We start from the raw sequence: 15,399 nt of genomic DNA on the forward strand, positions 1-15,399 counted from the left end.
AACCATTCCTATAGACTAATAACAGTTCTTGTTTTTGAAAGTAATTTTTTTAATTCTTCTGTGGTCTGGGTATGCGATAATGATGATTGATTGAGTAGAAGAGGGTCTCCTCCCCTTCTACGCGCCGATGACCAATGGGTCAGTTGTCTTGACCTTTGATCAGTGAGTATTAAAAATATTTACTTTATGCCCCAACATCCAGTTGGGAAAAGCAAGTTTGTGAAGTACCTTGCACTGAAAAAAGAAATTGATAACACCGCCCTCTACTGTCAGTATATTATTACAAGTGGACGGTTTATAGTTATCATGGATTTGTCAGTATGAGAAAACCATAACTATATATACATAATATATGGCTATTCCAATTGAAATCCATATACCCCCCTATGGAAGACATGACTTTAATCTTCCACACAGGGAGTGTGAATTTCAAATTGGGGTTACCTGAATGGGTGACTCTATTGAAATGTACACCCTCTGTGTGGGAGATTAAGTTAATGTCTTCCATAGGGGATATGGATTTCAACTGGAATAGCCTATTGCTACACGGTTGCTGGTATGCTTGACTTATGTAATTATCTTTAATACTAATCACATAGCATGGAGATTGGAGGCATGCAGAATCACATGACTTGGAAAATCAAAGTGAATGAAGCAGATCTGACAGTGGAAGTAACTGCCATTTTGTGTCTAGATTGATACCACTCCATCACCTTTTACTTTGTCTGTTTTGACATTGCTTTGATTTATTAATTCCTAAAACTCTTAATTTGATCACCAAGTCTTGTAAATTCTCCTTAATTGTCATTCAGTTGCTCCCAATATACTCTCAATACTCTTCCAATGTTTAATGGCCTATTCCAGTTGAAATCCATACACCCTCTGTGCAAGACATGATCTTAATCTCCCACACAAGTTTCAAATGGAGGTGCTCATTCAGTTAAATCCGTTTGAAATTTACACTCTCAGTGTGGGAGATTAAGGTCACATCTTCCATTGGGGGTGTATGGATTTCAACTCGAATGTCCCATTAGCCAGCAATTATTAACCACATAAGCATGTGCCTTGGAAATGGAGAAAGAATTGACTTAACCTTGATATTTGGCATGTAAGTTAACCATTTGCATGACAACTTATACTATTAATTAGTATTATTAGTTTTACTGATTTATTTCTTGTCTTCGTTCATTTTCAGAAAAAGCTACCAAAGGTCATGGGGGCAGTCTACCAAACTTAAATAATCGCAACTACACGGCACAGCAACCTAATAATTCCAATTCTCAACCCTCTGCACCTACTAACACAGAACCTACAGAGCCTAAAGTCAAACAACCCAATAGCATCCCAGTCAAAAGGTCGCCAACATCGGCGCCCAAAAGTGGACTTAGACAACCATCACCGACAAAACTGAGGGCGGCATCACCATCTCGAAGTGGTATACCAGTGAGGTTGAGTATGAGTGAAAGAAGTGCAATACCAAGACCAAGGTCAGCTATAATATCACCCAGAGGTCATATGATGCAAGCATCTACTTTACCCAGGGCGTGAGTTTTTTATTTGCTACATTTTATATTTTTACGTTTCTGATTTTGCTTAAGAAAAAAAAGCTTGCTCAAAAAGCAGCAGTGCTAAAGCAACTTCTTATTACAACCTATTAAGGGACCAATATTTTCCTGTTTTGACAATTTTGATTTTGACTAGAAAATTCCTCTTCTCGATAACTTTGCCCTTTCCTGCAAAAGTTCATGTGTGTGCAAGTACCATGAACAGTACTTATAGGTTGTGAGCTGTGCAGGAATATCCCAAAGGCTATATATATATTGTGATGAACTTAGACCCATTGAAAAAAAAGAGAGGTGATTTCAAAATTACACCTAGGCACATGCAAAAAGTGGCATTTTCTGCATTGATGACACTTTTGACACACCCTGATGAGTAACACTTGAATTTAGAATGTAATTTTAAAAATTCACACGATTTGAGATGTGGTCTTACAAAGAAGAACATTTAAGTTATTTAGTGTTATGTGATAGATGTTACATTGTCTATCCATCCTTTGGAGCTGACCAAGACCATCATACTAGGCATACACAGGGCATCGTTTTTCAACCGTATCGTTCCACTGTGGAATCAACTTCCTCTCACAATTAGATCCACTGGCAACATGTCTTTTTTAAGAGCCAGCTCTCTGAGTGGTATAAGAACAAACTAGATGAGAGTTTTGATCCTTACAACACATGCTCTTGGGTTACATGTTGCCAGTGTTCTGATTGTAGGCTTGTGTAGGTTTAAAATAAAAATTTGGGAGGGGGGAGGGGGTGTCCTCATTGTTTTGATCTTTGGTGGGACTGTCCTAGAGGTGCTTTGCACCTGTTAGTCCTTGCCTTTCACTGGTGTAAAATTTTATCTACTTCCTTTTTTTTGTATGTACTTTTGAATATTCATGTGCAATATGTTATATTATAATTATTGTATACCAGTGATAAAGTTTAATAAATAAAATAATAAATATAATAAATACTATCAGATAACATATCTCATCACATGTGAATAAGTGCCCTGCAGGACACCTCGAAACCCAGAATTTCCGGACCGAAACAGGGTCAGGGGATCCATCTTTGACATTTTACAGCTCTGGTCCAGGGAACACAGCAGGCACGGTGGCGCAGCGGTACGGGCTATGCCTGGGAAGTCCGGGATCGGGGTGAAAAAATCTTGCCCTGCAGAGCTGTAAATTGCAGTTTCAGAATTTTGAAATAAGTGGGTCCATTTAGTTCTTATTATTAGGTTGTATTTAAGAAGTTGTTATATTGCAGCTACATCTAAGTAGCTATGCCTACTGTACTGTTTATCATATCTCTCTTCAAATCAATATTATTTTCTTGTAGTTAGTCATTATTTATAGTCAGCTTATCCTTACATTTGTGCATGTAACATTATTATATTCATACAATCATGCATGTCCTAAAATTCCTATTTCCCTTTGATTGGTTCCATTTTTTCTGCTCTATTTTGAAATTCTGCTAGTTGCCACGTCAACAAGAATGCAGCGATATCTTTACAAGAACAGCCTTAAAAAAATACTGCCATATCTTCTTATGCAAAATCAAGCAAAAAAAAATGCTGTTAGTGACACTGACAATTTCAGCCATAAACTTTTTTTTAATTGCTTAGAAATTTCATGTAAATAGAAGATATGCATTTGATATTAGTTTGTCTATGATTGTATTTATTCATATTTATTCAACTACTTGAACTATGAATGCACTATTAAGTCAAGTGATTTCCGCCCAATTGGGTGATTCACGTTCTAAATTCGAATCAATCCACCCAAATATCCAGTATTGGCTACTTCAGATTCCTCTATTGTGGCTTGGTGAGCCAATGTACCACGCCTTGATGCTGAAAAGTTTTGGCAACACTGCAGAAAAGCTTTTTGCTCAACTTGCAATTTGCACCAATACAGCAGCTTGCAGCCCCACTTGTTAAAAATACTGACTTCATAATAGTGCTCCCAGCAAACACAAAACATATTTAAGACCTTTTAATCAAATATATTTTATGTTTGGTAAAAACATTTTAATAACATTAAATGTCGGGTTTTATAAAGGTCATAAAAATGTTTTTTAAACATTTTGTATGAAAACCCTGCAACAATATTTTTAAAATGTTGTCAAAATGTTATTGTAAAAGAAGTTTTGCAATAATTTTTTGCCAAATATTTTGTCAACACTGAAATAACGTTATGTTAGAATATTTTGTAGTAAGTTTTCAAAAAAATGTTCTTGAATATTATGAAAACATTTTATACCCTTTATATAACCTTACATATAAATGTTTTCTGGTAACCCTTTCTAACCTTTTGCGAATAATGTCTAAAACGTTTTGTGTTTGCTGGGATATTGCTCACATAGACAACTTGGGTAAATACTGTTTAATTTGGTGCAAAAAACGTAAATGCAACATAGTAATGAAAGCTTCTCACTCCTGTTAATTAAATACAGGCAGCACAATAAGTAAGGTAGCAGATAAAAGTGAGTATATATTTCAAAATATCAAGGTGACCATTAAGTGCACAAGGATGTTTTCTTTAATTTGAGATATAAGTGATGACAAATGATGCAAAAATAGCTAAGTTATGAAATGCAAAGTGATGGAATTAAGGTACAGATTCAAAAGTTGCAATTTTGGCTTCTGTTAATGTTTTATGCATACCAGGCCCCATTGATTTCTATACAATGAGCGCACACATCGGGCATACAACACCTTATTCAAGATGTGCTTATGGACTGCAGTGCACACAATGGAAAATGGAAAAGACATCACATAACAACTTGTGTGTCCGTCAGTGTGTCCGTGTGTTGTGTCCGTCAACAATTATGTAAGGCTTTTGGTTAAAATTTGGTCTCATATGAAGGGTTTTTCCTTTTTCCTATTGGAACTAAACTTGGATCACAGTTACATTATGGGTGCCTTCATGTATTGGTATCCAAGCTAAAATTGGCTGAAAATGTAAAATCTGGACTCAATGAACAGTTCAAATCCCATTGCAACGTAACCATTATTTTGTTTTGTTGAATCCAAGTTTTTGAAAATACTGGATCCAAAACTAAAAATAAATTGGATGCTTTACGCCCAATATTTATTGGTCGAGCTATGAGTTTTGAAATAGTGGACTCGACTACGTCATCTTGTCCAATATTTTAAAACTCATAGCTCGACCAGTAAATATGAGCTCAATCGATCCAATTTTATATCAGACTTGGGCCATAGCTACACTATTGGAACTTTCATGTCATAGTGGTGTTCAGGGTTACATATTACGGTCAAAGGTCATTTGAGGTCAACTTGTAAAATAGGTTGAAAATGAAAAAAAATTTTCTCATATCTTTGGACGATCTATCTGGGATCGCCATCCTTTTTTTATCTCTGGTATCTGAAATTAAAGAAATCATCCTTGCACACAGTATCCCTAACCATGGTAAATCTAACAAAGTCTAACATAGCAAAACCACTGTGCATGCATATAAACATCTTACATGATAAGACTCAGTCAATATGCACGGCAAAACACCCATATCTACCGGTTAGTTAACCTCTTTTTCCCTTCATTGAGGACTATATTAACCCTAATCATGCTAAATCTAACAAAGCAAAACTACTGCGCATACATGCAACCCATGTGATAAGTTGACGCAATCATCCCAATTCATATATACTTTCGGTTTCATTGGCTGGGCCAGTGAAACACCCGTGGCTACAGGTCAGCGATGCACTGTTTAGTACTCTATGGTCCTGTCATGCACTGCTTGGTATGCTAGGGGTACTGGGTACAATAGCCAAAGAACACTTGCATTGTTAGGGTTATAATGAAAGACAAAGATAAAGACAATTTATCGCGTCTGACGTCACCTGTCAATCAAACTCGAGCACGGTTTGTTTACAAGTGTCGTGATGATGACTTGCTGAACGCGGATTTATAACCGGGCGCCTTATTGTTGATTTTGCACCTTTCGACATCAAACCATCTCAAAAGTTAGGTCTTTATAGTAGGAAACTTTCTTTGGTGAAGGCACCATGTCCACAATGCCTAGAAAAGCTGCTTTTTGCCTTGTAAAAGTACGAACTTTTTGCCATTTGCTGCTATTCCTTTTCTCCGATCAGCACCAGATAGATCGGTCTTCCTTTCTGGCTGATTAACCTGTGTAAACCAATCAAGGATCGTAATTGACAGTGACATCAGACGCGATAAATTGTTTTTATCTCTGTCTTTAATTATAGTCAACCTCTTTTCCCCATTCATTGAGGCCTATATTAACCCTTACCATGCTAACAAAGCAAAATTACTGCGCATTCATGCATCCCATATATACGCAGGATTTGTTGACCCAGGCCAGCGAAACACCTGTGGCTACCAGTTGGCGATGCACTGCTTGGCACGCGAGGGGTCCTGGGGTCGAAATGTACCAAGCAACTTCTTTGGACATCTTCTTTCCTTTTCATTCCTTTGGTTTATGGTCACCTTGATTTTTTTGAAAACTACCGTCACATTTCGTATCATTCATAAACTGTTACCTTATTTATCATGCTAACTGTATCTATGAACATGTTGGTTATTAATATGCCAGACTATGCTTATGCTTACAAATATTCCTTCTATACTTTGTTCAGCTTCTAATATGTGCCCATCCACCACAAACTGGTCGTAAAGTCAGCATTTTCCATTTTGAGATAAATCAAAAACAGTATATAGATATCTATGTAAAATATATTAGGAATTTGACTTTCGATGAACCATAACTTCACTTCCAGATGTCCGATGAAGCTGGTTGAGGTGTCATTTTAAAGCTGAAAGTAAATTCTTTCAAAATCTGCAATAAACAGAAAATGACCTAGAGCCGAATTTACTACCACTTTGTGGTGGATGGTCACATATGCGATACTCGCAACTTCATGGATTGATATTGAATGGCGTACATTATCAGTCTGGCATATTACGCATACACAGCAAAGTTTGCTTTGCGTGCAGATTGTGACTGACATGTACTTTTGTGAATTTACGCGAGCATGAGATGGGACTTTATGGATGCCCACAGTAATAAAAAACAAATCATTTTAGTACAAGTTGAACAGGGTATAAATTGTATGATATTGATATTTTGACATATTTGGGGTACTGAAAAAAGGAATCCTTGCCAATATATTATATACACCATAATAAAGGTTGAGCTATTAACACCAAGTAGACCATATTGCTAAATCAACTAACATTTGTGATACATCAAAAGTCCTAGGCCCACAGTAAATCCCAAGCACATCTTAACCCTATCCACAGGAGAGTTGACAAGTTCCAAGTATTCTTTAAAAATTTCAAAATTTCAGAATTGTACATTTTTGTGACCATATTTGAAATCAGCATGAAAAATACATTTAAATTAGTATAAACAAGTCCGCTATTGGTTCAGTGGTTCTTAAGATAACTCTTGATATTTTGAGAAAATATCTCAAAACTTCTGATTTATCTAAGTGGCAATATATTGCTGAAGTGTACTGATATCCTACAGGGAAGTGCACATTAAATCACCAATATTTATTTAATATATAAGTGATACACTTCCAGATTCCTATTGCTGCTGACTCGCAAGGAACACTGCTGCTAAGCTACTCGTGGTTACTCTAGATTACCAGCACAGTACCATTGCAGTGACCATTATGTGTACTCTAGTGTACTCTCACATATACTCCAGAGTATCCACATGTGTACTCTAGAGTACCAATGAAGTAGCTGGGCAGTAGTGTACGTCTGGAGACGGCTGCAATAGGCATCTGGCAGTGCAAGTAACAAGTGCCTGTCAGTTTATGATATTACGTATGATGAGGATTACTTTGTGAAATGGACCTTTGGTGGGATACTTACAAATATTTCATCTTTGTATTGCTTGGTTTTTGCATCTCAAATTATATATGTATTCTGTAATGCACCAGCGAAGTGGTTACATAACTCCCTGGTAACTGGATCATGCACCTTTTGGAATTGGTAGTACTAGTACATGCCATAGACTTTGTGTTGCGATCATTTTGATTGTGGTGCAGAACTCAAAAGCATGATCCAGTTGACATCATGATAATTGGATTACGTGTAACACTTCGCTGGCGAATTGGAATACTGACAAATGGTTTGATCCCAGATTGGAACTTGCCACCTCTAGTAATAGATACATATCAAATATATAATACTAGTTAGTTCTTTTCTTATCTTACCTTTTATTGTAAGAGTTAAAACACTTCTTTCATTTACTGGAATCTTTACAGGCATGTCACATTGACAATTGTTTGAGTTCCTTGCTTACCTTGTTTCATGTGGGGTTCTTTCATTTACTGGAATCTTTACAGGCATGTCACATTGACAATTGTTTGAGTTCCTTGCTTACCTTGTTTCATGTGGGGTTCTTTCATTTACTGGAATCTTTACAGGCATGTCACATTGACAATTGTTTGAGTTCCTTGCTTACCTTGTTTCATGTGGGGTTCTTTCATTTACTGGAATCTTTACAGGCATGTCACATTGACAATTGTTTGAGTTCCTTGCTTACCTTGTTTCATGTGGGGTTCTTGTATTTACTGGAATCTTTACAGGCATGTCACATTGACAATTGTTTGAGTTCCTTGCTTACCTTGTTTCATGTGGGGTTCTTTCATTTACTGGAATCTTTACAGGCATGTCACATTGACAATTGTTTGAGTTCCTTGCTTACCTTGTTTCATGTGGGGTTCTTTCATTTACTGGAATCTTTACAGGCATGTCACATTGACAATTGTTTGAGTTCCTTGCTTACCTTGTTTCATGTGGGGTTCTTGTATTTAGGCGATAGAAACAAATTAGTTCTATCTTTCGATCGACCATCGATGCTTGGTCGATCCTTATTATTTATGAAATCAATAAATTTACTATTGTTAATTGCAATAAAATAGTAATATGTGCCTGTATAGATAATGACCAATATAAATCTAGCATTAATTCTGATTAATTAGTTGATAGTTCATTAATAACAAGCATCGAATCAGCATCGACGGTTCGATCCAAAGATCGAACTAATTTGTTTCTGGTGCCTTACTGGAATCTTTACAGGCATGTCACATTGACAATTGTTTGAGTTCCTTGCTTACCTTGTTTCATGTGGGGTTCTTGTATTTACTGGAATCTTTACAGGCATGTCACATTGACAATTGTTTGAGTTCCTTGCTTACCTTGTTTCATGTGGGGTTCTTTCATTTACTGGAATCTTTACAGGCATGTCACATTGACAATTGTTTGAGTTCCTTGCTTACCTTGTTTAATGTGGGGTTCTTTCATTTACTGGAATCTTTACAGGCATGTCACATTGACAATTGTTTGAGTTCCTTGCTTACCTTGTTTCATGTGGGGTTCTTGTATTTAGGCGATAGAAACAAATTAGTTCTATCTTTCGATCGACCATCGATGCTTGGTCGATCCTTATTATTTATGAAATCAATAAATTTACTATTGTTAATTGCAATAAAATAGTAATATGTGCCTGTATAGATAATGACCAATATAAATCTAGCATTAATTCTGATTAATTAGTTGATAGTTCATTAATAACAAGCATCGAATCAGCATCGACGGTCGATCCAAAGATCGAACTAATTTGTTTCTGGTGCCTTACTGGAATCTTTACAGGCATGTCACATTGACAATTGTTTGAGTTCCTTGCTTACCTTGTTTCATGTGGGGTTCTTGTATTTACTGGAATCTTTACAGGCATGTCACATTGACAATTGTTTGAGTTCCTTGCTTACCTTGTTTCATGTGGGGTTCTTTCATTTACTGGAATCTTTACAGGCATGTCACATTGACAATTGTTTGAGTTCCTTGCTTACCTTGTTTCATGTGGGGTTCTTTCATTTACTGGAATCTTTACAGGCATGTCACATTGACAATTGTTTGAGTTCCTTGCTTACCTTGTTTCATGTGGGGTTCTTTCATTTACTGGAATCTTTACAGGCATGTCACATTGACAATTGTTTGAGTTCCTTGCTTACCTTGTTTCATGTGGGGTTCTTGTATTTACTGGAATCTTTACAGGCATGTCACATTGACAATTGTTTGAGTTCCTTGCTTACCTTGTTTCATGTGGGGTTCTTTCATTTACTGGAATCTTTACAGGCATGTCACATTGACAATTGTTTGAGTTCCTTGCTTACCTTGTTTCATGTGGGGTTCTTTCATTTACTGGAATCTTTACAGGCATGTCACATTGACAATTGTTTGAGTTCCTTGCTTACCTTGTTTCATGTGGGTTCTTGTATTTAGGCGATAGAAACAAATTAGTTCTATCTTTCGATCGACCATCGATGCTTGGTCGATCCTTATTATTTATGAAATCAATAAATTTACTATTGTTAATTGCAATAAAATAGTAATATGTGCCTGTATAGATAATGACCAATATAAATCTAGCATTAATTCTGATTAATTAGTTGATAGTTCATTAATAACAAGCATCGAATCAGCATCGACGGTCGATCCAAAGATCGAACTAATTTGTTTCTGGTGCCTTACTGGAATCTTTACAGGCATGTCACATTGACAATTGTTTGAGTTCCTTGCTTACCTTGTTTCATGTGGGGTTCTTGTATTTACTGGAATCTTTACAGGCATGTCACATTGACAATTGTTTGAGTTCCTTGCTTACCTTGTTTCATGTGGGGTTCTTTCATTTACTGGAATCTTTACAGGCATGTCACATTGACAATTGTTTGAGTTCCTTGCTTACCTTGTTTAATGTGGGGTTCTTTCATTTACTGGAATCTTTACAGGCATGTCACATTGACAATTGTTTGAGTTCCTTGCTTACCTTGTTTCATGTGGGGTTCTTGTATTTAGGCGATAGAAACAAATTAGTTCTATCTTTCGATCGACCATCGATGCTTGGTCGATCCTTATTATTTATGAAATCAATAAATTTACTATTGTTAATTGCAATAAAATAGTAATATGTGCCTGTATAGATAATGACCAATATAAATCTAGCATTAATTCTGATTAATTAGTTGATAGTTCATTAATAACAAGCATCGAATCAGCATCGACGGTCGATCCAAAGATCGAACTAATTTGTTTCTGGTGCCTTACTGGAATCTTTACAGGCATGTCACATTGACAATTGTTTGAGTTCCTTGCTTACCTTGTTTCATGTGGGGTTCTTGTATTTACTGGAATCTTTACAGGCATGTCACATTGACAATTGTTTGAGTTCCTTGCTTACCTTGTTTCATGTGGGGTTCTTTCATTTACTGGAATCTTTACAGGCATGTCACATTGACAATTGTTTGAGTTCCTTGCTTACCTTGTTTCATGTGGGGTTCTTTCATTTACTGGAATCTTTACAGGCATGTCACATTGACAATTGTTTGAGTTCCTTGCTTACCTTGTTTCATGTGGGGTTCTTTTATTTACTGGAATCTTTACAGGCATGTCACATTGACAATTGTTTGAGTTCCTTGCTTACCTTGTTTCATGTGGGGTTCTTTCATTTACTGGAATCTTTACAGGCATGTCACATTGACAATTGTTTGAGTTCCTTGCTTACCTTGTTTCATGTGGGGTTCTTTCATTTACTGGAATCTTTACAGGCATGTCACATTGACAATTGTTTGAGTTCCTTGCTTACCTTGTTTCATGTGGGGTTCTTTCATTTACTGGAATCTTTACAGGCATGTCACATTGACAATTGTTTGAGTTCCTTGCTTACCTTGTTTAATGTGGGGTTCTTTCATTTACTGGAATCTTTACAGGCATGTCACATTGACAATTGTTTGAGTTCCTTGCTTACCTTGTGGGGTGAAGCAAAGTGTAGTAGTTCAGAACCATCTCTATTGACCACTAATCATAGCTGTATAGTTCAGACAACTAGTTGTTATCAGAGAGATTTGACTGTCACACATTGGCCAAAATAATGAACTTCTTAATTGTTTCGACAAAATTGTTGGTCAGTGTATTGTAAGTGAGGTAAAAATAGCTCAAACTCTAGAGGAGCAGAGCAATTCTTACATGGCTAGAGTTTTCCAAATTAGGTATTGCTAGTTTATTAATTGTTTCAGTGCATACTCATATCCCCATGCACACTACTGGCCTAATTATCGGCATCTAAGAGAACTATTTTGATTGGTTATAAAGAGTGGTATATCATGTATTGAGCCACTCATAGCTATGGTAAGAATAGTCGGTAGGGCTGAAGTGGATTAAGCGTACAATTGCTGAGAGGTCTAAAAGTTCTGTTTTGATTGGTTACTCAACTTTTTATAATCATGTAATTAACCAATCGGGGACTGTGTAAGTAAGGCAGTAGTGCCCATGGTACTATATTAGATACTCCATATGTACTCACCTTGACTTATGGATTAAGCAACTTCGTGTGAGCTTGTAACCCACAGAGGGGTCTTGCTGTGTAGTGAATTCAATTACTAACTCTGTTGAGATTTGTCTTTTTCTTACCACACAGGTCAGCGCAAAACAACATGAATAGGACAGTAACAAGATCAAAAGATGACAGTTGGAGGGAAGGATGCTACTGAGCATGCTCTGTTGTCTTGGAAACAATAATATGAAGCCCATTGATTGGTCACTGTGATTATCATCATTAACATGAAGAAGAGGGAGAGAACACTGTTGTTCACCATCATGTTCATCATCATGAAGTCGATATTGAATGTTTTATGTAATATACTGCTCACAAAAAGTCTCTTATGTGATATATTGCAAGAGGTTATTTCTTGATGAAATCAATGGACACTCAATAAGAACATCCATGGGTTGTATGGAGGGAGGGAGGGATTTGTTTGGCACATTGGGCTATTCCAGTTGAAACCATGCACTCCCTGTGGAAGACATGACTGTAATGTTAATCAGGGAGTGTAGATTTGAAAAGGAGTCGCCCATTCAGGTAACTCTGTTTGAAATTCACACTCCCTGTGTGGAAGATTACGCTCATGTCTTTCATAGGGGGTGTATGGATTTCAACTGGAATAACCCAAAACATGTGGAAATATGTGACAAGACTACAATCCTGGAAAAAATGTTAGCACACTGTGGCTGCCTTTTTAGTCTGTCTCTGCCCGCACTTCCTAATTCAATATTGGACAAAGCCATGTTGTCAACAGGTCTGTAAGACCCTCCAACATTGGAAAATGGTGAAGGGTGAGATACAGGGGGGAGTCTGTGCTTTACATATATTGTATGCATGTATGTTTCACTCGCCTCTCCAATTTTGATAGGGCACACATTTCAATTGTTATTACAAGTGTGCCAACTATTTTTTACAGGATTGTAGTAAAGTATCAAAATATGCAGAAGAAATTTATTCATCTGTAGAATGCTTTTATTTTCTTATTGAGTCTAGATTTCTTTAAGAAATTACCTCATGTTCAAGCGTAACAGTATTTTTGTGAGCAGTTTATGATAAATATGGGACCATGAATGGAATGTTTGTGTTGTGATGGAGATTGGTGAAATGTGGCTGGTAATCATGAATATTTGTGTAATTATGATGAAAATTAATAATAGTATGACAATGCTTTTTTGTCTTTTACCAAATTATTGTTTAAGTTGAACTAGATCAGCGATACCTGGGTCAAGTTTTATCAAGGCAATGAAACAGGGTTACTATATAAACTCCCCCTCAAATAAATACCCATCATAATTTCCATGAAAAAGTGACTGGAATGTCCATGCCATGTCATGTGAGTACGCATACATCTGGCATTTACCATGTTTGCTGGACGTTGCAATTGCGAAATTGCATGGACAACATGTATTATCAACTTCAACTTCCATCCAGTTAATACTAGAATTTTTATAAAAAGAACTAGATAATTCACATTTTTGCATGAAAATGCACTACTTATTAAACTTTTTCCCCACCCCCCCCCCGAAAAAATATCTGGTGCCTTCACTGGTTACATATTAGTTAATGCAATATAGATACTTCCAAGGTATTTGAGAACAATGCTCAATTGCTCAATGGACTATTCCATTTGATAACCATACACCCCCTATGGAAGACATGACCTTAATCTCTCACACAGGGGTGTAGATATCAAATAGTCACCCATTCAGGTAACTTTATTTGAAATTCACACTCCCTTTGTTGAAGATTAAGGTAATTTTTTCCATAGAGGGTATGGTGATTAACCTAAATGTGGTCCAGGTTCCTGATCTAGGTAAGCTTAAGTCAACATTGCCCATAACTTGCTCCAAACTCCAGTATCCACTGATGCTGGGACAAAAAAACATGTGTGAATGTAAGGCAATATTATTTATAATTCCATGTGTTACTAAAAGTGCAATCTATTAAGGAGAATGGCGGAATTGTTGCAGATGTAATGATAATAGTAATGGACTATTCCAGTTTAAATCCATACAACTACCTATGGAAGACATGACCTTAATCTCCCACACAGGGTGTGTGAATTTCAAATGAGAGTTGCCCATTCAGGGAGTCCCATTTGAAATTCATACTGCCTGTGTGGAAGGTAAAGGTTATGTCTTCCATAGGGGGTGTATGGATTTAAACTGGAATAGCCCAATGCATTCAGTGGATGTAAGAAGAGAAGAGAAGAGCTGCTTTTCAATTATTTCATAGATCTTTTTACGATCTATGTAATTTTTCCAAACTTAAAATAACTTAAAGGAGGATTTCGTGATCCTAGTATCCTCTTTTTATGACATTTTCAGTAGATATCCACAAAAAAGCTTATTCCCAAAATTTGAGTTGATTCCGATTTGTGTTTGCGAGTTACGCATGATTATGTGTATTACACTGCTCCATTCGCCTATTGCACGGTTCCGCCATATGCGGGGAGAGCCTCAAACTGGCAATAGACCTAACTTTGCGCAATGTTATATGACTGGTTCAATTCCCATTCATGCATGCTGCCAGATCAAGGCTCTCCTCGCTTATGGCGGAACCGTGCAATGGGTGAATAGGCCACTGTTGTAATTTCGTTCTGGTATACCAGAATGAAATTCAAATTTGATGATATTTCTGCTAAACGAATTAATCTAAGTTTTGGTACATAAACATTATGTAGCCAGAGGTTTCCAATGGTATAAAAATCTCAACTTTTTTTGAAAAAAAAAGTAGGGGGATGAGGCTGTGGATCACGAAATGCCCTTAAATACTTTTGGCAAGATAAGCTGAAGAAACTGCTCTTAATTGAGAGTTAATTTAGAGGAACATTATCAATGAGGAAAACAACCCAAAAGATCAATGACGTCCTTAGCCTTTCTCACGTAATGGAATACTAATGACACTTTTTCTTGACATGTATGTGCCCGTGCCTAAACTTAGTCAATCAAATCGCTCACTATATTGGACAAACTAAGATACCATTAATATACAAGAAATGTAGTCTCCATATCGTAAATTGTCAATCATCAATATATACTAATCAATATGAACACATACTGGAAAATCAATGCTTAAGAAAGCAATCGATGTTATAGGCCAACTATCATGTGACCATCCACCACAAGCTGCTTGGTAAGTCAACAAATTTGATTTTGAGTTACAGTGCAAAATGCGCATGGAAGTCATATTTGTATGCGCATGAAAGGCAAAGTCCAACCTACTATAACTCTACTTTTGGATATTATATGAAGTCAAATGATATCTCATTTTAAAGCTTAGTGACATATCGTCAGCCTGCTACGCTAATTGCCCAAGTCATTTTTTGTAATTTTAAAAACAAAGTACAAAATATGGTTCAAGCATGCATATAAACATATTTATTCACCAATCTTAAACAAATGATAATGAGACAAATAAAAGGGAATAACCCGAACTAATCCGGGTGATTACGTTACTGATGCATGCT

General features: G+C 36.5%; 1 protein-coding gene across 1 annotated transcript in view; it reads left to right on the plus strand.

Moving 5' to 3' along the window:
- Positions 1 to 13,435, plus strand: part of LOC140160895 (uncharacterized) — a 61,807-nt gene extending 48,372 nt beyond the window's left edge. The window contains 2 exon segments of the mRNA XM_072184228.1: positions 1,196 to 1,544; positions 12,027 to 13,435. Of these exon segments, the coding sequence (XP_072040329.1) occupies positions 1,196 to 1,544; positions 12,027 to 12,099 (422 nt within the window). The 3' untranslated portion in view covers positions 12,100 to 13,435.
- Positions 13,436 to 15,399: the final 1,964 nt, after the last annotated feature.

Source organism: Amphiura filiformis, chromosome 9 (assembly GCF_039555335.1).
Source record: "Amphiura filiformis chromosome 9, Afil_fr2py, whole genome shotgun sequence".
Taxonomy (NCBI): Eukaryota; Metazoa; Echinodermata; class Ophiuroidea; order Amphilepidida; family Amphiuridae; genus Amphiura; species Amphiura filiformis.